Source organism: Mesoplodon bidens, assembly GCF_964165515.1.
Source record: "Mesoplodon bidens genome assembly, chromosome: 7".
Taxonomy (NCBI): Eukaryota; Metazoa; Chordata; class Mammalia; order Artiodactyla; family Ziphiidae; genus Mesoplodon; species Mesoplodon bidens.
In genome coordinates this window covers 92,951,555-92,975,744 of record NC_138164.1, presented here as the reverse complement: position 1 = coordinate 92,975,744, position 24,190 = coordinate 92,951,555, and the positions used below count along the sequence as shown (strand labels likewise).

The following is a 24,190-nucleotide window of genomic DNA, read 5'->3' as shown; positions in this document are numbered from 1 at the left end:
TATAGACAGTTTTGGTTTCTCCTCTACCCCAGGTTGCCCAATTCAGAAATCTTTTGTAGTAGTAATTTATTGTCGTGTAACAAATTTAGCAGTGCAAAACAACACAATTTATTATCTTGCCTAGTTTCTGAGGGTCAGGGATCTGGGAGCAACTTAGCTGGGTGGCTCTGGCTAAGGGGACTCTTGTGAGGTCACAGGCAAGTTGCTGGCTGGGGCTGCAGCCATCGGAAGGGCTGGGGAATTGGCTCCCAAGATCCTTCATGGGACTGTTGTCAGGAAGCTTTGGTTCCTTTCTGTGTGAGACCCTCCATAGTTGACTTCTCCCAGAGTGAATGATCTGAGAGAGAGAGAGTCCTACACAGAGCACCACCATGCACCCACCCACATCTACACGGTTATCAACTAGGAGTGGTCTTTGCTCCCTCACTTTTCACCTCAATATACACCATAATCGCTGATTCCATCCTTTTTACCTCCTTGGTGCCTCTCAGATCAAGCCACTTCTCTCCATCCTGTTGCATACTGGATGTAGGTGCAGAGAGCTGAGTCTGGGGCACAAGTCTGATCCAGTCACTGGCCCTCAAGTTGTTTTCAATGACCCTGTCAGAATCAAGTTCATGGTTTTGAAGGCCTGCCTGCACCTCTAGCCTCCTTATTACCCGGTCTCCCTCATCTCTTGTCCTTTACTCTCCCTTCCCTCTGTGTTTCTTTAGGTCTGAAGTTCAGGGTCACCTTCTCAGGGAAACTTTTCTGACCTTCAGACCAGACTGGATCCCCTGGCTACATGCTTTTGGAATGTTCCATCTTCACTCATGCTGCTCATCACATTTGCCCGATGTCTCATTGCTACCTGGTCTGAAAATCTGCAAGGTGAGGGACCACACAGGTTTTGCTCACGGCTCTACTCCAAGGACCTGAGATGATGTCTGGCATGTAGCAGACATGCAATACATTGCGTTGAATAAGTGAATGGATGATTTTTACTTGGTATTTGCGCTTTCTCCTTTCCTTCCTTCCATGGAAGGAGACAGGTTACTTTATATGCAAATCCTATTTATCCCAATGAACAATGTGGCAAGATTGAACCAGACATTCAAAGCGAGGACCTTTCAGGGGATCTTGTGGGTCCCGTGTGACAAAGACTTGCTCCTTAAGCAAGCTGTAGTCAGTCTTGTGTAAGCCTTTTCTTGACTAGGCCCCTCCTTGAGCCTTGTCCTCAAGAGAAAGAATCCTGCTAAGTCAGTTTAGGGGGAATCTCCCAACACTGATATCTGATCACCCTTGATATCTGATTCAGTTCCTCATCCCCCACCATCTCCTGGTTGATATCTGATCACCCTGACGTGCCTTCAGCAAGAATCCTGTTAAATCAGATTAGCCAGTATCCCCCCTTATTCCTAATGTTTCCTCTTAGTAGTTTTCCATCCACTGACCCCCCCACCCCTCTCCTTGGTGATAAATCCTCACTTTTCCTTGTTTAATTCAGAGTTGAGCCCAATCTCCCCTGCTTCCGGCAGACACCCATTGCTGCAGTCCCTTGAATAAAGTCTTCCTTACAGTCTTTAACAAACATCAGAATAATTTTTTCTTCAGCACTTGGACTGGGTCTACTCAGGACAGGCCTCTCGATTTGTCTTTTAACAAATGCACACTCTACCCCTAGACTTCCAACTGGAAGCATAAATATACAAGACAATATATTCTTCACACATGCATTGGCATCAAATCGATATAGGAACATAACCTAACTTATATCACCAGACCTGTGGAAAATGGTGCCTACTTAGTTTCATTTTGAAATGAAAATCTAAAAGTAGATGTTCATACATAGTTATAACAACAGTCAACCTTGATTGAGCTACCATTATGTTTGCCAGCCTTATTTTAATCTCACCAGAATTATAAGGTAGCTATTACCTCCCTTTTATAGATGAGGAAACTGAGACTCAGAGGGGCCAATGAACTTACCCAAGTTCATACAGCCGGTAGGTAGTAGAGCCTTGATCCACCCTGGGGCCTGTTGCCTTTTGTATGCCACTGTACCCTGCTGCCTTTCCTTGGAGTTATTCTATTTTTTGGTCCCTTCCTCATCCTAAATGGCTCAAATGCATGTAACTGTTGAGTTAGCCACTTGGATTGGGGTCACAATTTTTGCCAGTGTTCTTTGTAAAGCTTTGCAGTTCCGTGGCATGGCAGACATTTGGCTTTAAATTGAAGTTTATAAATACACATATAAAAGTCAAGAATAGGTTTCCCCAAGTGATTCAGGAGCACATTGACTATGAAGGAGGGAAGCATGCCCACTTTCAGCAATTTCCATGATGAGTGACATAGACCAAGAAGAATGTGGTTAAAGAAAGGGCGACAGACTCACCTACCCCTTTGCCTGGTTCCCGATGGAAAGGGAGTGGAGCTGAGCCAGCCCTGGAGGTGGAACACTGCTGCTTGTTGTGTAGGTGAACAGCCGGGATTCATTAGGGCTGGAGACTTCCATGGTGCGGCCAGTTAGAGCAGGCTCTGCTGGAAGGACCCTTTGTCTTTTCCACAGACCTACCCTTCTCCATCTCTGGCCTTGGTTGACTTGAACTTTGTGTCTCGTACACTGATGAAAACCACACTTACTGACCACACTACTGACCAGTGCTCTGGGATGCCTGTCTCAGGCTTGCAGACCTGTACCACCCCAGCTCTTTACTCTGGCTTGCCCTCTGTATGGTTGCTGCTCAGGTGCTGATCTGAAAAAGTTATAGTTTGGAGATTGGGGAGCTGTTGGCATTCACAAGACAGCCTTCTCTGCGGTTTCTTTCTGTGTATTCACATGCAATCAGCCTCCCACGGCATTGAAAAAGGTTCAGGTTTTTTAGAGTGCCTCATCCTTTCATGTGAAAATTAGAGGGGGTTGTGACTTGTAATTAAATGGGCGGCCCCACTCCATCTACTACAGCCAATTGTTGATTTCTGAGTGTTGATTATAAGTAGATAATTCTTAATTCCAGGTACTGTTCCCTACTTCCCAGCATGGCACTTTACCTCTTTCACCCATAGCCTTTCTAATGATTTATTCCCCCCAGAAGTGGGTGTAGAAAGTGAGGGGGAGAGAATCATAATAAAAATAGCTAATGTTTCCTGAGTACTTAGTATATTTTAGGCACTGTTCTGAGCTCTTTACTCCAACCCTATGGGGGCAGGTACCATTATTCTCTCTACTTAACAGATGGGAAAACTACAGCCATCATAGGTGAAATAACCTGCCTAGGTGTACATATGTAGTAAGTGGTCCAGTTGGATTCAACACTAGGTAGTATGATCCAGAGCAAGAGCTCTTAAGACAGAAATAGAAAAAAAGGGAGGGAGGGTCCTACAAATACCCATTGTGCAACTTATAGCCTAGATTCAACAATTGTCTGTCCCAAACCACTTTCCCCAAACCCAACAGATACTTGGTGAATTTTTCAGTGTTATCTTATGATGATCAGTGATTCTTAAAAAGTTGGGACTTTGCAGATCCCTTTGAGATTTTGAAGAAGGCCATGGCTCCCTCTTACTCCAAAAACTTTGTGCAAAATTTTGCATATCATTTCCGGAGGTTCAAAGGCCATGTGAAACTCTCCGCCCAATAGACCCCATGGAACCTGGGTCAAGAATCCTGACTTAGAATATTAAACTCTATCAATATGAAAAACTGATTTGACCATAATGGGAAGAGAGGAAGCTAAATTTGGGTAGGAAAAAGGAAATTTGTGTAGAGTTGTATGAACTCAGACAAATTACTGACCTTTTTTGTATCATAGTCATAGCTTCCCTCTTCCTCTACCAGCCCATGTTTATTGTCAAGTTCAACAAGCTAATATCTGATCACTGCTTTCAGTTCCCCAGAAGAATGTGTCCCGCTCCTTTCTGAGAATTCCTTTCCAGGTTCCATAGCCCTAGGAAGTTTGCAAACCCAGATTAGTGACAACAAACTAGTAGGGCCCAGTTGCTCCTGTGGGCATTCCAAAGATAGATGTGAGGGCCTGTTTCCAGCCCCCTAAGCCTGGAGAAGCAAAGACCTGGCACCAGGGACTTCCTTAGGGAGCTGCCAGTCCTGTTCACCACCTGGGGCTCCATCCTAGTGGGGTAAATTGCTGTAGGGAGAGGTTGCTGGGTATGCCTCAGGGAGGGTGTGTTTGTGTGTGTAGGTGAGGGGAGACAAGGGAAGAAGGAAGTAGCATTGTCAGCTGATGGGAGAAACAGATTCCTGAGAGGCTCTAATACCTACAGTTCTTTGGAAACTAAGTCACCACCTCCCCACTCCCATCACCAAAGGACTAGAGCTGGTTGACCAGCAACAAAGTAAACCTCTACTCTTCTAACTTCTTCCCTCCACCAGCACACTAGGTGTGCTGCCCTTTGGCATTCCCCGCCCCTTTTAAGGTTACTTTTGGTGCTTGTTTTAAACAAGTTTCACCTGGATAGACAAGTTGAGGGTGAGGGAGAAGGCCCATACCACGGGATGTCCTTGGGATCAGTCTCAGACTGATAATACAGACAATGATTTATATTTATGGAGCATTGAGAATGAGCTAGACCCTGTGCTAAGGGCTTTATGTATATAATCTCATTAAATTCTCCAAACAGTCTACAAAGTAGATTTGATTATTATTTCCATGTGACAGATGAGAAAATTGAGATTCACAGAGTTAGTGGTGAATCAAGGATTTGACTGCCGTTCACAATCTTTTGGCTGCAAAGGGCCCCAGAAGCAGGGCTGGGATTTAGGAATTTCTCCCTGAGAGGAGCACCTGTGTCAGGGCTCCTGCCCATTTAGTCTGTCCTGAGTCCCGGGATTCTACCTTCGCCAAGTTTCTCCCATAATTTTTCCCTTCAACTTCCACGGCTGGCTCCTTAGTCCAGGCATTACTCCATAGTCCCAGCTGTTCTCTCTAGGCGGGCCTTGGCCTCCTCCATCCCTCAGTCTGGACACCAGGGTGACTTTTCTTCCTGGGACTTGGCTTTGGGCCCAACACCCACACCCCCTTCTCCTAAACCATCAGAGCTGTAGAACCATCATTAACTGTAGAATAAAATCCAAAGACCATGACCACATGCTTTTTTCCTTGCTCTCTGCCATATCCAAGCTATACAGATTGTTTATCCTCTTGAGTTGGCTTTTGTTCTGAGGCATATATAGAGAGAGATATATAGATAGAGAGATAGATAGATCAATATATATATATATATATATATATATAAACAGTTTTGATATATAGATCGAGATATATCTATATCTCGATCTATCTATCTATATATGAAAACTATTTAAAATTCATTTTAATGGTATACATTGCCATGGATCCTTTGGGGAAAAGGATAAATATAAATTATAAACATGCAAATACTCACTTATTTCCCCGTGGCTCTGGACAAACTCAGCCCTTTTTCTTAGAAAGACCTCCCCACTCCCTCCATGGATTGAGATCCTACTTCTCTCTTAGGTCCCAGATCAAGCTTCCCCAGCTCAGGGAAGCCTCCCAGTGCTCTGGGCCTGAATGATCACTCCTCTCAACTTTGGTTCTTTTTTGTTTTGTTTTGTTTTTTTGTTTTTTTGTTTTTGTTTTGCGGTATGCGGGCCTCTCACTGTTGTGGCCTCTCCCGTCGCTGAGCACAGGCTCCGGACGCGCAGGCTCAACGGCCATGGCTCACGGGCCCAGCCGCTCCGCGGCATCAACTTTGGTTCTTCATCTGAAGATACAAACTGGGGCCAAGCATGGCTTGACGCCCCAGTGCCTCCCTGAGTTAGACCTGGGTATGAGTCCTACTTTGCCACTTCCAGCCAAGTGACCTTGAACAAGTCATGTAATCTCTGAGTCTTGGTTTCTGTATCCATACTGTGTGGACAATGCCATCTACTGTACATGGTGACTATAATGGCTAAATAAAATGCTGTATACACAGCATTTTAAGAAGCAGTATGCCTGGTGGTTAGGACTATGGCTTCTGGACCCAAGCTGCTTGGGTTCAAACCCTGGCTCTGCCACTTACTGCCTGACCTTGGATGAGCTATTGAACTCTCAAGGACTCAGTTTCCCTATCTGTAAGATGGAGATGATAGGTTTATTTATTTTTTATTTAATTAATTTATTTATTTTTGGCTGTGCCTCATGGCAGGTGGGATCCTAGTTCCCCAACCAGGGATCGAACCTGCATCCCCTGCAGTGGAAGTGGGGAGTCTTAACCACTGGACTGCCAGGGAAGTCCCAGAGATGATAGGTTCATTTTGAGGAATAAATGAGTTAATACATGTAAGGTACTTAGATGCCTGACACAGAGAAACTGATAAAAAATGTCAGCTATTATCTTGTAAAGCATCCTTCCTCCTCACTTCAACATGTCATTTGCTATCTCTGTACCTAGACTGAACGTCCTCAGAACGGAGGCAATATCCTGTATGTTCTTTTATCCCTGAGCCCAATACCCTGCCTAGCATGTGTGCAGGGGCTTTTATGCCGCTGAACTTACCATAATGGGCGCCATGGGAAGACGAAGAATTTTCCCAGAAGCCTGTAGAGGCAAAGGATAAGATTTCCAAACTGTGATCACCTGGGGCAAATGCTCCAGGTAGGAAGGAGACTTGGGGATACAGGTGGAGGGGGAGGCAGGTTGGCTGCTTTTCTCCTCGAATCACCGGTGCGCCCCCTCCCCCTCGAAGGCAGGCTTTTAATCTAGCAGACTCAGTGTGCGCAGTGAAGGCAGGCAGTGGACCTCCCATCCCAGGCTCGGGGCGTGGGTGAGGGTGTTGGGGGCAGGTGCTTCAGGCCTCACCTGAGCGGCCCCCAGCCCCGTCTACCTCCGCTCCCATTCAGCGTACTGCGGGCTTGCTCCCCTCCCCTCACCGCGCTGAGGGAGCCCAGCCCGACCTGGGCTGGCCTCCGTGCCCCGCAGCTTCCGTTCCAGCCACAGCCTGGGGCCTCTCCGCGCGGCCACACCTCCCCGGGCCCCGCAAGGGTTAAGGCAGCCGCGGAGAGGAGAGGTTTGGGCTGACGTCGCTCTTGCTGAAGGTGGTTCCCCTCGGATGAGGATGGGAGAGCCTGGCGAGCTGAAACCCGAGCTCCCGCGCGGCTGGGGCTTGGGGAGGTCCGTGTAAGAGCCGCCTGCCCGCCGGCCTCCCTCGGTCCCTCCCCGGCAGTCGCTCCGGGCACCACCGCGGAACGATGGAGCTGGGCTGGTGGCCGCAGCTGGGGCTCACTTTCCTGCAGCTGCTTCTCATCTCCTCCTTGCCAAGAGGTACTGTGAGTAGCATCAGGACCCCCAGGAGGGGACTTTTCCCTCTTGGGGTTTGGTAGGGGGCAGGACTGGGGGGTCCCAGGAGATGGTGCTTGTGTGTATGTGGGTGGTGGCTGGGGGCGGGGGCTTCTTCTCAGTGATAATCTTGGGGGCTTGGCTGGTGATGCTGGAGTGTCTGTCTTTCTCCCTGAGAATGGGACAGTTTTCTGTCATCCCAACTTGTGGGACTGAACTGCCTCATGAGGAGTACCAGCTTCAGTTTCATTTACTGGTTTTTTATTTTAGCTTCTTAAAGCACAAAATTACCTCCGGGAATCTACCCAGTGTCAGGTACCCCACCCCCTGACATGCAAAAGCTAAATTTCCCACTGGAAAAAGCCCCCTCAGAGGTGAGCTGGAAGGAAAGAGGAGGATGAGAGCAGGGCTTGCAGCGAGGGTGTCCCTCTGGGGCATCTTGCTTGGTGAAACCTTACAGTTACAACCCTTCAGAACAGATTCCCAGCAAGGGAGATGTACTCACTCAGCATATATACACTTCCTTTCTGATAAGAATGAGAAAGAAGAAGGAAAAGCCGAGGTGAAGAGTGCAAGTCGTTTCTGGGGAAGCACAGTGCTTGTTTAGAAAGAGCTGTGGCTTCTGTGTTTTTCACATGTCATTTGCTGAGCCACAAAACCCATGTCAAATGGGTTCCTGGGCCAAGTGAGGCTGAAACGAGACACAGAGGTCTTGGGAGCCTCTTGACCCAGCAGAAGCAAGGAGAGGGCAGGCTTGTCCTCTGATTGCTTCCAGGCAAGCAGGGAAGGAGGACTTCTTAGGATCATCTGTCCTATGGCTGGAGAGGCCAGGTGTCAGGAGGTAGGGAGAGACCTCAGGAGATAAGGACCAGTTGAAATGTACACACATGATAAAATAGGGCAACTTTGCAGAGGAGCAGGGAGTGTGTGAGCTTTTGCTACTCTCCTTCTCCGGGGGTTACCTGTCACCTGTGCTGGTTACCTGTCACCTGTGCTCTACTTGAGAGGTGGATGCTCCATTGCTGCACATAGCTCTCAAGTGCCTGAGAGTGAAACAGAGTAAGTGGGAGTGGTGAGGGTGTAAAATGCAATCACCTACTGTAGAAGGGGAGCTGGACCATGGGGCATATCCCTTCCTGATGAACAAAAAGCCAAGATATAAAAAAAGAAAAACCCATTTTGGTGAATACTTCCCATCTACCTGTAGCCTGCCAGCCCCAGGTGAAATCTTCCTTGGTGATTTACTCTCAAGCTGGAGAGAGTGTTTCATTTGAATTTTGCCTCACTGGCATCTGGAATAGCCCAAAGACAAGAATGTAGGAAGAAGAAGCCCAGGAGGGGCAAGTCTGATAATCCATAAACCCAGACACTCGCCCCAGGGGGTAAGTTGGTGAATTTTCCTTAAGGCTCCTTCCTGTTCCACCTCTGCCTTTTGGAGCTGAACTTCCAGGGCATGGTGGCCCGAGCCCAACTACAGAGGAACCTGGTTCCTTCTGGAGCACCAGGGCTCCGAGGTCTAGTTTGCTCATCCCTGCATCAGCACGCCCCTGCTTCTTTTTTTCTAACATGGCAAGTTAGATGGCTGAAACCCAGAAAAGTTAAAAACCAAAGCTCAGCTGCCCCTTTTCTCTTGCCCAGGATCCGAAAAACCCATTTTTTTCCTGAACTGAGAATCTCTTTTACCTTTTGCTCTGGAAAAGCTTCAGGGAGGGTACGCGGCGTCTGGGCAGCCAAGCTGCTGACTGAACCAGAGAGCAACTTCACGAGTCTAGCAAGGATATTTCATTGTTGAGCATTCGCATTTAGAGGGAACACGGAGAGATGGAGTGGAGAAGGAAAATATTTCTTCAAGTCGTGAGTGAATGAGTCCACTCCCCGCTGGAGTTCTGAATCTGGCCCTGTCAAGGAAAGCTTAGCAGCATATTTCCTCTAATTAGTTTTCTAAAAAGAGCGTCTGATGAAATGTAAACATCCACGGGGATGGCACAGCAGACGGTTGTTGCTCATCGACTTGGGACACGTGTCTGAGGATGAAAATCCAAACATCGGGCCAAGTGATAACCCAATATAAACAGCATGTGAGGGGAGAAACCCAACTCCACTGACTTCACCAAATAGCAGTAGCTCTGCCAACAGGATTCTGCCTAAAAGGAGCGACTCATTTAAAAGATGTGACTCTGGGGAGTGAAACCTTAATATGAATAACTTCACAAGTGTTGCTTCCAACAGACATTAGCTGGTGGGGAATGAGCATCAAGGCAGCTGGGGAAGATAATCTGAAGCACAGATATTCAGTGGGCAGGAGAAGCCAACCGAGAAAGGGAATGTGGAAAGAGAGCAAGGGGGAAAGAGTGGCAAGAAAAATTAGATGTTGGTTTATAATGGGATGTGTTAGCAAATTCCAAGGAGACAGCTATGAAAACTGGGCCTTCTTGGCAGGGCTAGATTTCTGTGGGGACCATAAAGAGGGTGTTCCCCAGATATATATTCTGAGAACGCCTGGCTTCTCCACAGGGAAATAATTTGAGGGTGGGATCATTGGTTTAGGGAACCGGGAGTAACTGTAGAGATCATTTAGTTTGAGTACCTCAAATGCAGAGGACAAGGAGAGTAAACATCTGTGAGCATTTATGATGTGCCCAGTGTTTGAGCCAAAGCAGGGTAGGTGCTGTTTCCAGATAAAGTTTAGAGAGGGTCTGTAACCTGTCCAAAGATATACAGGCACAGTTGTAAAAAAGGTAAACGTTTGATCTAGCAATTCCACTTCTGGGTATATACACAAAATAAGTCAAAGCAGGAACTCCAGCAGATATTTGTACACCAGTGTCCACTGCAGCATTATTCCCAATAGCCAAAAGGTGGGAAAAACCCACGTGTTCATCAATGGATAAACAAAATGTGGTACGTACATATAGTGGAATATTATTCAGACTTAAAAAGGAGTGAAGTTCTGACACAGTCTACAACATGGATGAACCTTGAAAACATTATGCTAAGTGAAAGAAGCCAGACACAAAAGGACAAATCCTGTCTGATTCCATTTATATGAAGTACCTAGAGAAGTCAAATTCATAGAGGCAGAAAGTAGAACAGTGGTTACCAGGGGCTGTGGGGAGGAAAGATTGAGGAGTTAGTGTTTAATGGGTGTAGAGTGTCACTGAGGGGTGACGGAAACATTCTGGAGACGTATAGTGGTGATGGTTACACAGGCCACTGAACTGTACACTTAAAAGTGATTAAAATGGTAAATTTATGTTATTTACATTTTGCTGTAATAATGATAAAAAAGAAAACGCAAGCAGATTAGCGGAGCCTGGCGTGAGCCCAGACTGTTGAATTCCTGAGCTCAAGCTCATGTGGTACCTGGCTGACTTAAACTCACATACCTAACAGCATCATATACTGATACACATGTGATCATGGCATGGCTTCAGGACACACGTGGCGGGGGGAGGGTTCTTGCTAGCTCCAGTTTGGGTGGCACTCCTGCTCTTTTGGGGGTCACTTGGGCAAAGGGGGAGACTGTAGCACCGAAGGATTGGCAGCCTTCGGGTCAAAGGTCTGCAGAAGTAGCTAGTAGGATATGATGCTTAAAAATGTTTTGAACCTGAATGCTTTGAGGTAGGCTGGGTCCCCTCTCTGGCCTGACACCCTGCCTTCTCAATTCACACGTATGTTCTCTGCTAGTCTCTACTGGCATTTGCATTTTTGACCTCCATTCCTGGGAGGGGTGGGGCAGAAATGGAGAGTGAAAGGAAGTGGAAGGCTGTGTACTGAGATGGGGGGGAAGCACAAGTGAGAATTTCGTAGCAGACAGGGCTTTTAAAAGAAGGAACGTAAATATATTTTAACTTGTGTGTTTGTGGAATGTAATCTCAACTCTATGACCACCAACTCTTTGGTAAAATGTTCTACTCTCAAGAATGCCCTTGAGAGTGAGCTTTTGGTGGAAACTGAGGGTGAGGCTTGGTGTTATGTTTGGGTCAGTAAGCTAGGGACAAAGCACCTCTGGACCCAGAGGCAGATGTGACCTGGAGCATGTAAGTCCCTTAGAAATACCCAGAAGCCTTAGGGAGGGCTTTGGAATGCTCCTGGCAGGGACCATGGGTTTGACTTAAACTTATCTGCATCTGGGTTACCCTGGCTAGACAGCAATGGCTGAGATAATGGCGTCTCATGGCGTCTGGAGGACCTAATGACTGGCCTTAAGTCAGAAAATTATTTCCATCTGCCCTACTAGGGGTGGCCAATCCCGATGCATGAGAAAACCTCTCTACCTGCCTCCCCTGAGCCCAGCTCTAGACACTGCAATTGATCTGGGGTATGTGCAAATTGGGAAAAGTGCCATTTCAGTGATAAATGAGAGAAGGTGGTGCCCTGCTCTTCCCACGTGTGGGAGAACCTGTCACCCTCACCTTGTGGATACTTGAAAGTCATAGGAACCCAGATCCCTTTCCTCTTATTTTATTTTAAAGGGGAGGGAAAAGCAATGTTTACATTTTCTAATTCCTGAATTCCATGGCAGAGGACCCAGAGGGCAGCTGGAGCTTTGAAAGCTACCAGATCAGTGGCAGAAAGTCTATCAGAGTCCAAGCCTGGTCTATGTTTAAGGAGTTCTGTTCGTCAGTCATCATGAGATCTGGGCCAAAGCATTAGGTTTATAATGGAGAGAAAGAAGTAAAATGCAGGAAAAAAAATCAAACCTCATATCTATAAACAAAACCACTCACAGAAGGCAGAGAATTAGTGTTGGCTGGAGATATTCCACTCTCTTAACCAGTGGGACTTTCTACTACTCCCCGCGCACTGCCCAACCCACCAACAGTGACTCCTTTCATTGTTCTCAGTTGTTATTTGTGATGCAGACACAGAGCCCATGTGGGCTGAGAGTGGAGTAGGTAGGGCTGCACATCAGATTCTTCACCGGTGATGGTGGAAACACCAGTGGTGGAAGCCTCCATGCCTAAGGGACCAGATCCCAAATGATCTACTGAGTCTGTGGTAAATACCAGGCACTCTCCTATATGCTTTACATGTACTTATTTAATCCTCACAACACATCTAGAAGCTAATTAGTAGTGTTATTATCCCTAGTTTACATAGGAGGGAACTGAGAGGTACAGTACTTGCCCAGGTCACAGAGCTGGACGTCCATGATTTGAACCCAGACAGCCTGACCCCGTTATGCATGCACTGAAACACTACACAACGCTGCCACGGTCAGCAGGGGGTCCAACTATGGTAGATCTGCTGGCCGAATCACAAAGACCATGGTGTTAGTAAAGAATTCTGGTTATCCCTTGGATATTCCAGGAGCTGAGAATGGCCTCAGGGAGGTCATGTGCTCACCATTGTGGGGGCAGAGTGGATGTGAGAGACGACGGAGAGACCTCAGCAGCCCCAGTGGGACCACATGGAAACCAAGAGGAGCCATTTTCTAAAGGAAACAGGAGTGTTAAGCAGATTGCAAACCCCGCCAATTTCTGGGGTAGCTGTCCACAGGCTCACGCATCTCATTCTGATTAGATGTGGGAAGTGAGAATTTCTTTGTCCCATGGTCAGCCTTTATAATCAAAGTCATGTGTCTGCTTGTGGAGGGACAGAATTAAGGGTGAGACATGCTTCAAGCCTGGCCCTGACACTGTGTAGCGCTTCTCCTTTATGGATTTATTCTGTCAAGATCGTCAATGTGTAAACTCTTAGGCTATGGAACAGGAGCAGCAGGCCTGGCATGAGTAAGGGGAAGCGTTTTCTCTTTCTTCTTTTTTTTCGGCATAACACAGTTGATGGATATTGCAGGGGATGGAAATGTAGACTCCTTCCATTAATACTCAGGTGGGTTTTGAATGAGGATCAGCTGTCTACTAGACACTAATGTCTTGGGTCCTTTGTCAAATGGTTAAGAGAAGTGCCCCCCTCAGCTGAGCAGCAAATAAAGACACAAGTTTCTGTCACCCTTCTGCCTCTGGAGTTGGGGAAATGCCTTTGTTCCTGCAGTGTAAGCATCTTTCTCACTGCCCTCTCCGAGGCTCTGGCTGTCTCAGAGGGTTGAGTTAGTGCTTTGGCAGCCAGTGTCAATGTAAGTAGAAGTCTGGTCAGTTGGTTTGGTGATTGGAAACCCAGGGCTGCTGCTGCCAGAACAGAGTGAGGAACACATTCAGGCAACTTTAGCTCATGGGAAGATGCAGCAATTGTCCTCATCAGCTGAATTTATGATTGGTTACAATAAATTTCCAACCAGTTTTTAATGGAAAACCACTGTGCGAAGGAGGGATGTTGGCCTGCTTTGCTTCAAGTCAAATCATTTGAGGACTCTGAGGGACCAAGGTGTCAATGTTTTTCAAACCCAGTTCCATGTCCACTTACTTCATAGGACTCCTTTGAAGATGATCAATTAATCCCCTGCATCATGGGATCCCACCTTGGAAGTCAACAGTGATGGTAGAGAACACCTGAGATATCCCAGGACAAGTTGCCTGAGCTTAGCTTCCATCTGGTAGCATCTACTATATTTTTCAATATACCACTTGGCTCACCTGGATACAAGCAGAAGGGAGGGCTTGTCTGGTATAAAGAATCTTTATTCTTGGTCTGGCTTTCTGCCTCCCAGTGGGTGATTGACTGCCTGCTTCTAAGTGATGTTCCACCTCCTTTCTGTACAAGCCTGGCTCCCCCCGCCAATCAAAGGTAGAAAAGAACAAGTGAGCAGCGAAAGCCTTTATGGAAATGAGATGCAAACTGCAGTACACAAAGAGCAAAAAGTATTCAGCAGTAATGGACCCAGTGGATTCCTTCTACTGTAAAATAGAGACCCCAAAATGTCATCGCAAGAGCCATTTCTTTTTTTTTTTTTTTTTTTTTTTTGCTGTACGCGGGCCTCTCACTGTTGCGGCCTCTCCCGTTGCGGAGCACAGGCTCCGGACGCACAGGCTCAGCGGCCATGGCTCATGGGCCCAGCCACTCCACGGCATGTGGGATCTTCCCAGACTGGGGCACGAACCCGTGTCCCCTGTATCAGCAGGCGGACTCTCAACCACTGCGCCACCAGGGAGGCCCTGCAAGAGCCATTTCTAACATCAGTCTTTGACACAAATAACCTGACCCTGGAAATCACACATGCCTCATGTATCCACATTCATATATTTATTCAGCAGACTTTATCAAGCACCTACCAGGTGCCAGGTGTGATCCTAGGTGCTGGAGACAGGATGATGAATAAAAGGCCTTTTCCTTAAAGTACTTTCTTTCTTTTTTTTTTTTTTTAACATCTTTATTGGAGTAAAATTGCTTTACAATGGTGTGTTACTTTCTGCTTTATAACAAAGTGAATCAGCTATACATATACATGTATCCCCATATCTCTTCCCTCTTGCGTCTCCCTTCCACACTCCCTATCCCACCCCTCTAGGTGGAGGCAAAGCACCGAGCTGATCTCCCTGTGCTATGCAGCTGCTTCCCACTAGCTATCTATTTTACATTTGGTAGTGTATATATATATATGTCCGTGCCACTCTCTCACTTCGTCTCAGCTTACCCTTCCCCCTTCCCGTGTCCTCAAGTCCATTCTCTACGTCTGCATCTTTATTCCTGCCCTGCCCCTAGGTTCTTCAGAACCTTTTTGGTTTTTGTTTTTTTAGATTCCATATATATGTGTTAGCATACGGTATGTTTTTCTCTTTCTGAATTACTTCACTCTGTATGACAGTCTCTAGGTCCATCCACCTCACTACAAATAACTCAATTTCGTTTCTTATTATGGCTAAGTAGTATTCCATTGTATATACGTAAGGCACTTTCTTTAAGGTTGAAACAGCTTATGGTCCAGCCTGGTATTTTCCAAAGTAGGTTTCATGGAATACTAATCCTAAAGAATATTCAGCAGAAGTAAACAAAACCTAGGACGTCATGATGGAATTAGCTTGGGGGATGTGGGAATTAACTATGTGCAAAGAATATTATAGACTTGGCAAAGCCCTACAATAAAGAAAGCTGTTATTAGCATTTACAAAGTTGTTTGGCCACAGAACCTTTATTCACATAATACCTTATACCATCCAGTGGAACTAGTGCTCTAGCATTTGGAAAACTCAGGTCTCTTGCCCATAATGAATAAAACATTGAAGAATATCTTCCCCATTATAGAGGATGGGGTAAGAAGGGAATTTGAAAATCTACAAAACATGAGCCTTTCTTCAGACTTCTGCTGAGAGATGGACGGGAAGTCTGATGTCCTAGTCCCTTCACACTTGTTGAGATGTTGAAAGAACTGTGGAGGTGATCCCGACCACATTGCTGTAAGAAAAGTCCTCACCAGCATCGACCTGCATAGTTCACCAAGAAAACTCATTTCTTGTCTATAAGTTGTTCAAAGTAATGTGGTTGCCCTGGGATCACTGGTCAAACTGAGGTGTGGGTCTGAGTAACGCACACCTATGACGATGTGGCAGTTCTGGGGAGCGATAAGAGCTGTGACTTGACTTCCCGACTACATTGTATCCTTGGTGACAGTCACACTGTCTCCTCTTCAAAAATAAGGAGAATATGGGACTTCCCTGGTGGCACAGTGCTTAAGAATCCACCTGCCAATGCAGGGGTCAGGGTTCGAGCCCCGGTCTGGGAAGATCCCACATGCTGCGGAGCAACTAAGCCCGTGCGCCACAACTACTGAGCCTGCACTCTAGAGCTCACGAGCCGCAACTACCGAAGCCTGCGCGCCTAGAGCCTGTGCACCGCAACGAAGAGTAGCCCCCGCTCACCGCAACTAGAGAAAGCCTGCGTGCAGCAACGAAGACCCAACGCAGCCAAAAATAAAAATAAAATAAATTTTAAAAAAATTAAAAAAAAAACAATACAGAGAATATTTGGGCATCCTTCTAGTCCCTGGGGGCACTGAGTCCACGGTCTGTTCATTACCAATTAACCTCTCCCTTCCCCCCTCTAACACATGCAGGTTTGTCTCCATTGTTTTTTTATTTACCCCCCTGTCTGCCAGTTCTAGTATAGCTACCATGACCCTGATTTGCACAACCTGGAAGTGGTCTGGGCTGTTTACACTGGGGCTGTATCCCATAGAGACAGAATGTGAGTTTGAGCTGTTCATCAACTCCTTGTTTGCTGTTTCTGGGAACAGCTTTCTTCCTGCCTTTCCTAAATATTGTTCTTGTTGTCACGCGACACGGCTTCTCCCTTGCCCCTAGCATTGCCTGCCTCCTCTCTCTGCCCAGACTTGCTTCAGAACAGTGGCAATGGATAAGGAATAAAACCAGCTGTTCCTTTTAAGGGCTTCCTGCCTAAGCAGACTTGAGTAACCATATCCTTCTCAGCAAAGATTCAGCCCTTGCTTGCCATATTTATGGATTTCATTTTTGATACAGACATCTTAGTATAGATATGTTCAAGTTTGAATACACATGTACACAGAAAAATAAAAGTGTAGATATGGTTATGTGTATACTTATGTGTGTATATGTATGGATATGTATAAACATAGGGTGTAGAGTATTATGGTTTAAAATATGGGCCAGGTTTGAATCTTGCCTCCGTCATTTATGGCTGGTTTTCTTGGCAAGTTACTTAACCTCTTTAATGTGGCTGGACCACCTCTTAGCCTGTACACTGAGGATAATAGTGTCATTTTTTTTTGTTTGTTTGTTTTGTTTGCGGTACGTGGGCCTCTCACTGTTGTGGCCTCTCCAGTTGCGGAGCACAGGCTCCGGACGCGCAGGCTCAGCGGCCATGGCTCACGGGCCCAGCCACTCCGTGGCATGTGGGATCTTCCTGGACCGGGGCATGAACCCGTGTCCCCTGCATCGGCAGGTGGACTCTCAACCACTGCGCCACCAGGGAAGCCCCTGTAATAATAGTGTCTTTATATAGGTTTATTGCAGGTGTTAAATGAGATAACCTATTTATTTATTTTTAAATTTTTATTGGGGTATAGTTGATTTATAATGTTTTGTTAGTTTCAAGTGTACAGCAAAGTGAATCTGTTATACATATACATATATCAACTCTTTTTTAGATTCTTTTCCCAAATAGGCCATTACAGAGTATTGAGTAGAGTTCCCTGTGCTATACAGTAGGTTCTTATTAGTTATCTATTTTATATATAGTAGTGTGTATATGTCAATCCCAATCTTGCAATTTATCCCTCCCCCTCTTTACCCCTGATAACCATAAGTTTATTTTCTACATCTATAAGTCTCTTCCTGTTTTGTAGGTAAGTTCATTTGTAGCCTTTTTTTCTTTTAGATTCCACTTATAAGTGATCTCATATGATATGTCTTTCTCTGTCTGACTGACTTCACTCAGTATGACAATCTCTAGGTGGTCCAGTGGTTAAGACTTCATGCTTTCACTGCAGGGGCACAGGTTCAATCCCTGGTCGGGGAACTAAGATCCTGTATGCTGCGTGGCATGGCCAAAAAAAAAAAAAAGTAACCTATTTAAAATAGTATAATGCTTTGCAAAAAGGGAGCACTCAGGAAGTTAAAGTCGTCTTCTACTCCTCTCCTTTCTGCTATATTTCCCACTAGCACATGTTTCACAAGGAATTAAGAAGGAAAAATACTGGGTGTTCTATCTATAGTAGGATGGAAGTTACATGGTCTTCTTGAGGCCCACTCCACCTTGGTCCACAGTCCTATGCTATTCATCTGTTACTCTGTGTCAGGGAAAAAATATTCCTGAAGATTCACCATATGTTTATTTCTTTGAGACTTGCTTTCTCCCCTTGCTTTTATCATGCATCTGCCTTCCAGCCTTAGGGTGAAATGCCTTCCACATGCTGTGCCTAAGTTTGTCCATGTTTGAAATATGGCTGGTGGTAGATTCTTGCAGGGGTTTGAGGGGATGGTGTCTTTCAGAGTAGGTGATTCTGGGTCAGTGATGTCTCCCAAACATGAGATGTTGCTCATGACCATCTGTTGTGATTCAAGGGTAGAGCCAGCCAGGAATCCTCAGGCAAAAAGAAGTTCCCCTTCATCTTGTTCTAGCTTGCAGAACTGGAGAAGGCAATTCTAATGAGGGCTAGCCTGCATGAAGCTGCCGCCAGCTTAGGGCTTAGTGAACCATAGGACATGCCATTGTAAACGCATCACCCTCGCTCAAACTGACATCTGCTCTTGGCCATGTGCCTTTGGTAGAAGGAAAATCTGGCTCCTGCCTGGCATCAGTGAACCTGGATGTGAAGACAGTAACACTTACTCTGGAAGCTCTTGGCAATGGGGCGGGTGTGGTTGACCAAGACCCCCTTATAGCCCTGACACACTCTGACTCAGAAAGAAGGTTTTAAAAGTGTTGAGGATTGAGGAGCAGGTGGGATCATTTGTAGAATTCTTAGGTCTGGGGAAATCCAGATTGGATTTTTAGGGTATAGCTTAAGTTTTATTGTTTTTAACTTAGACATTCTAATACTTTGCTTGGATATAATATTTACTGAGTTCTATTGCCAAGTACATTTAGATGCATTATTAAATTATATTTTTAGTACTCAATGCTAATAAAAAAATAAGATCTATTCAGCTCATATTCCAGTGTTTGAAATAACCCAGAAGCAGCCGCCCTTCAAGGACTTCCAGCACAGTTGTTGAGGATAATGGCAGCTTGGGGCTCTTCCAAGATGCTAGAGTTTGAGTTTTGTTCCCTTTGCCTATAGATGTAGAATTTCTATTTCTGGAAGACAAGCAGCAGGAGGTGAGGTATGTCCTAGTTAAAAAGGTGTCTGAAGAGGAGGTATTAGAAAAAAGAGATCAGGAAATCTAGAAGCAAGGGGGAGGAACCCAGAAAGCCATGATATAAGCAAGAACGGACTGCTTGAAAATGCCATGTATGTGTGGGCCTCTGGAGGAGACATTATTACTCACCCCCTTTGCTCCCTTAGCCATCTGTGTTTTAGCTACACGTGATGGTTTTAAAAAAAAAATTTATTGGAGTATAGTTGATTTACAATGTTGTGTTAGTTTCAGGTGTATAGCAAAGGGAATCATATATATATATATAATCTCTATTCTTTTTCAGATTCTTTTCCCATATAGGTTATTACAGAATATTGAGTAGAGTTCCCTGTGCTATACTGTAGGTTCCTGTTGGTTATCTATTTTATACATAGTAGTGTGTATATGTTAATCCCAATCTCCTAATTTATCACTTCCCCCCACGTTTCCCCTTTGGTAACCATAAGTTTGATTTTGAGATCTGTGAGTCTGTTTCTGTTTTGTAAAAAAATTCATTTGTATCATTTTTATTAGATTCCACATATAAGTGGTATCGTATGATATTTGTCTTTGTCTGACTTCACTTAGTATGATAATCTCTAGGTCCATCCATGTTGCTGTAAATGGCATTACTTCATTCCTTTTTATGGATGAGTAGTATTCCATTGTATATATGTACCACATCTTCTTTATCCATTGATGGTTTTTTATTCTACAGAGAATAATGGTAATATCTCAACAAACATACGATTTTTCTTCGAAAGTGCTTTATGCTCATTGCCTCTTTAACTGCAGTGACATTAACAACCCTATCAACCTACATCCATTCTCTTGAGGTTTGTGGGAAATGCCACAGCAAGGTGTCTTGTCTATGATTGTCCAGCAGCATACAAGAGGGACAGATTTGGTATTAAAATTTGGGTGGTCTGATTACCAAGTGTGTTCATTTCACCAATGCTGCATTCTTAATCTGTAAAGTCAAAGTTGTGAACTCTCTAGAATCAAAATACTGTTTTGGAAAGAATAAGACTTTGGTCCCAGAAAGAGCTGGCTTCTAATCTTTCTTCTTTCACCTGAAAGCTGTGCCACCTGGGACAATTTATTTACCCTCTCTGTTCCTCAGTTTCCTCATCTGTTAAATGAAAAAAATGATACTTCCTTTGAAGGGTGGCTCTGAGGATTCAGTGAGCTGGTATGTTTGAAAGGTTCAGCTCCGTTTCCGTGGGGGCTGGGACCCAGGGAGAGAGGAGAATGAACGAGGAGTGACAGTGCCGGGCAGAGTGAAGAGGGGAAGGAAGTGAAAAACTGATTTTTGCTTCCCTACCCCTCCCCAATGTACTAGTGTCAACACACTAGATTTCTAGGGAATCCATTGTAAGTTTTATTATCACTGCTGATACCCAAAAGGGGGTGATGGAGGCATTGACTTTCCATCTATCATTACCTCGTTATCAAGAGGAGCTGTGAGCAGGGAAAGACCAAGGTCACTGAAGTTGGGAATCCAGCCAGGCTGGGACTGAGGGTCATGGTGATGGGATGGTTCTCAAAGGCACAGGAGGAGATATTGAGTCACCAAGGGCCCCAGTAACCGTTCCATCACCCCTGACTCACATCATTTCTGTCTGGGATTTGCCTGGCATCTGTCATTGGCCGCATGGAGTGGGTGGTCAGACCTTCAGGTGGTTAGGAATGTTATGTGTTACAGGGAGTTCAGACAGCACGAGAGGAGGCGGGGGAATGAGTGGGGATGAGAGCGGAGCCCAAGCTGCCTAGCTGCAGGACTCTCTGATTCCTACATCTTTTTTCTCCCTCTGGTCTTAGATGGTTTATAAAATGCAGGACAATAAAACACTCAGTAGAAATTTTCATTAAATGTGGTTAGAGGGGAGGTCTGTGGGGTTTTTGGTGGATGCAAAGGCAGACCCTAACATCACAGAGGAGAGGGCGCATGATGAAAACGCCTTTCTTTGCAACCTGCTGGGGTGGCCTGTGGTCTGACAACTGACATTTCCACCGTATGTGGAACAGTCTGACTCATGTTTTCATCATGAATTCTCTGACCTTTTTCAGATTTACCTTAACAGCTATCATGTCAACATATTTCCTTAAAACCTAGTGTTGAAAGCTTGCCACTTGGAGACGATGCTAAGGAGACACATTTGCTCCCTCTGCCATTCTGTGGAATCAAGCCCCTGCTGTTTGAGGGATTAAGTGTTCTCCATCTTGTCAGCAGTAGAAATACATCAGTGTTGGAGAGCCTTAAAGCAAGCTGCCTGGCTGATGGGGGGCTGTGAAAATAATGCTGATGGCCATGTTGACAGCCAACTCTCTCTCACTCATTTGTTCATTTGTTCACCACATCTATGAAAGCCAAACCTGTGCCAGTCGGTCAGCACTGTTTTCATTGCCTTGGTATTTGCATGGATAAAACAGGACTGAGCGGTTAAGTGTCTTACGTTTTCCAACGTGAATTCAGGAAAAACCAGAGCTGGACCAATATAACTGAACTCTTTACTCTGGATAGGAGATACCAGGATGGCTGTCCCAAGCGTGGCAGCTGAGGAAGGGCTTGGGCAAAGCCTATGATACCAAAGTACTCTGCATCTCTTTTTTTATTTGTTTACCCTGATTTTAAAAAGAGGGGAGAGAAGCAGTTGCACACACAGGATAATGATGCAGCAGTTTAAAATCACTTTTGAAGATTACTCAAGGTCAAGAGAAAATGTGATTAAAGTAAAGAAGAAGAGCAGTTTCTTTTCTTTTAAAAAATATTTATTTATTTATTTGGCTGCACCGGGTCTTAATTGCAGCACGTGGGATCTTTGTTGCCACGAGTGGGATCTTTAGTTGGGACATGTGGAATCTAGTTCCCTGAGCAGGGGTTGAACCCGGGCTCCCTGAATTGGGAGTGCGGAGTCTTAACTGCTGGACCACCAGGGAAGTCCCGAAGCAGCGCAGTTTCTTTTCTTTTTTTTTTTTTTAATATCTTTATTGGAGTATAATTGCTTTACAATGTTGTGTTAGTTTCTGCCGTATGACAAAGTGAATCAGCTATATGTATACATATATCCCCATATCCCCTCCCTCTTGCATCTCCCTCCCACCCTCCCTATCCCACCCCTCTAGGTGGTCACAAAGCACCGAGCTGATAAAAAAATAATAATAATAATAATAGGTTACCAGCTTTGAGAGGTAAGAAGATAATCTACACATCTAGCATTTTCTACATGTGGATATGTATGTCCACTGAAAGAAAACAATTGAAAGATAGACAATATAATATTAAGGTTATTTCTGAATACTTCTTACTCCTTTATGTATGATCTTATTATTTGAAGCTTTCACAAGGAATCGTTTACATTAAAATATGGAGTGTTTTATATAGAAAAAAATAAATATTTTATCCAATGGAAGAGTTAGAGATGAATGAATGCATATGGTGCCTGGAACTTTGTAAGTTCAATTTTGCTATGTGATTATGGGCATGTGCTTGACCTTTTGGTGCCTTGATTGATCCCAAAGTGGTGCTCTATGAGTTCTTGGTGCTTAATTTGCGCTTATTTCCTGGGAAGCACTGACAGGATAAAACTCATTTGCAGCTTAATAACTCTTTGTTCTCAAACGTGGAAGGCAAAGTAACAGTTGCACAACTACAGCAGCCCCTGAAACTAGAGGTTGTCCTGGGCTGTTTCCAGGCTAAGGAAGCAGCAGGCTGTTCACCCCCTCCCTAAACCTGGAATTCTATGGGCCTCCCTTCCCACTCAGAATTCCCTAAAAAACGTCTTCGGCATTTCTCTTTGCTTCTTCCCTACTTAGCTCTTTTCATCACTGGTAAAGTGAAGAGGTTAGAGTAGCTTATTTTAGATTACAAGAAAATGTATTACCTACCTCACTGGGTCATCTTGAAAATTAAATTGCATAAACAATATAAAAGCCCTTTAGCTAAACAAATGCTAACGTGATTTAGCATGCATATAGGAAAACATTCAGTAACTTCTCCCGCTGTTGGTACTTCTTTAAATCCTAGTTTCTGGAACTGACCTTTAGCATCATATTGAAATCGCCTGAAATTTGTACAGCTGAAGCCAAATGACCAATGTGCCCTTTGTCCATTTAATTCTGATAAATGGAGAAGGAAAAGTCCAGGAGATCACTTTTGTCTGCTTATTGTATTTTCAAACCTCTTCAGCTGATCAACTTTAAATATTTCTCATAGAATATTTCACTTACCTGTTTGTTTCTCACATGTATGTTTTTTTTTTTTTTTTTTTTTTTGCGGTACGCGGGCCTCTCACTGTTGTGGCCTCTCCCGTTGCGGAGCACAGGCTCCAGACGCACAGGCTCAGCGACCATGGCTCACGGGCCTAGCCGCTCCGCGGCATGTAGGATCTTCCCGGACCGGGGCACGAACCCGTGTCCCCCGCATCGGCAAGCGGACTCTCAACCACTGTGCCACCAGGGAAGCCCCTTCTTTCGACTTTTAAATTAACTTTTTTTTTTTTCTTGTGGCATCTTTGGTTTGGTATCAGGGTAATGCTGGCCTCATAAAATGAGTTTGGAAGTGTTCCTTCCTCTTCTGTTTTTTAGAAGAGTTTGAGAAGGATTGGTATTAATTCTTCTTTAAATGTTTGATAGAATTCACCGGTGAAGCCATCTGGTTCTGGACTTTTGTTTGTTGGGAGGTTTTTTTTTTTTTTTTTGCGGTACGCGGGCCTCTCACTGTTGTGGCCTCTCCCGTTGCGGAGCACAGGCTCCGGACGCGCAGACTCAGCGGCCATGGCTCACGGGCCCAGCCGCTCCACGGCATGTGGGATCCTCCCGGATCGGGGCACAAACCCCTGTCCCCTGGATCAGCAGGCGGACTCTCAACCACTGCGCCACCAGGGGAGCCCACATGTATGTTTTGGGGACACTTTCCTGTCTCTGTTCCAGTGAGGGGAGAAGGAAGAGTGATGGATTTACCAGACTAGAGGAGCCGAGTCAACAGAAGCATTAAAACCTTCCCCTCCTCCATCACATCCGTATTCCTGAGAAGTGGTCTTATCTTGGCAAATAGATTTTTATTTGTGATTTTACTTAAACCCCCTTAACCCTGCGAGTCCTGTAGATTTGGTGCTAATGTCCCTGCATGACCATCCACTTGTTCTCATAGCATCCTACATGTCCTCATCACAATGAGTGATCGTGTGTTTGTGGGA

The 24,190-nt window shown here is 45.2% G+C and overlaps 1 protein-coding gene across 2 annotated transcripts in view; it reads left to right on the top strand.

Moving 5' to 3' along the window:
* Positions 1-24,190, top strand: part of PAMR1 (peptidase domain containing associated with muscle regeneration 1) — a 170,357-nt gene that overhangs the window by 89,706 nt on the left and 56,461 nt on the right. The window contains exon 1 of one of the 2 annotated variants that reach the window (XM_081241401.1): positions 7,113-7,263. The exons of the other annotated variant lie outside the window; for it this stretch is intronic. Coding sequence (XP_081097527.1) covers positions 7,191-7,263 — 73 coding nt within the window. The 5' untranslated portion in view covers positions 7,113-7,190. Of the gene's footprint in view, positions 1-7,112; positions 7,264-24,190 lie in introns of those variants that run through there. 2 annotated transcript variants of the gene reach the window in all.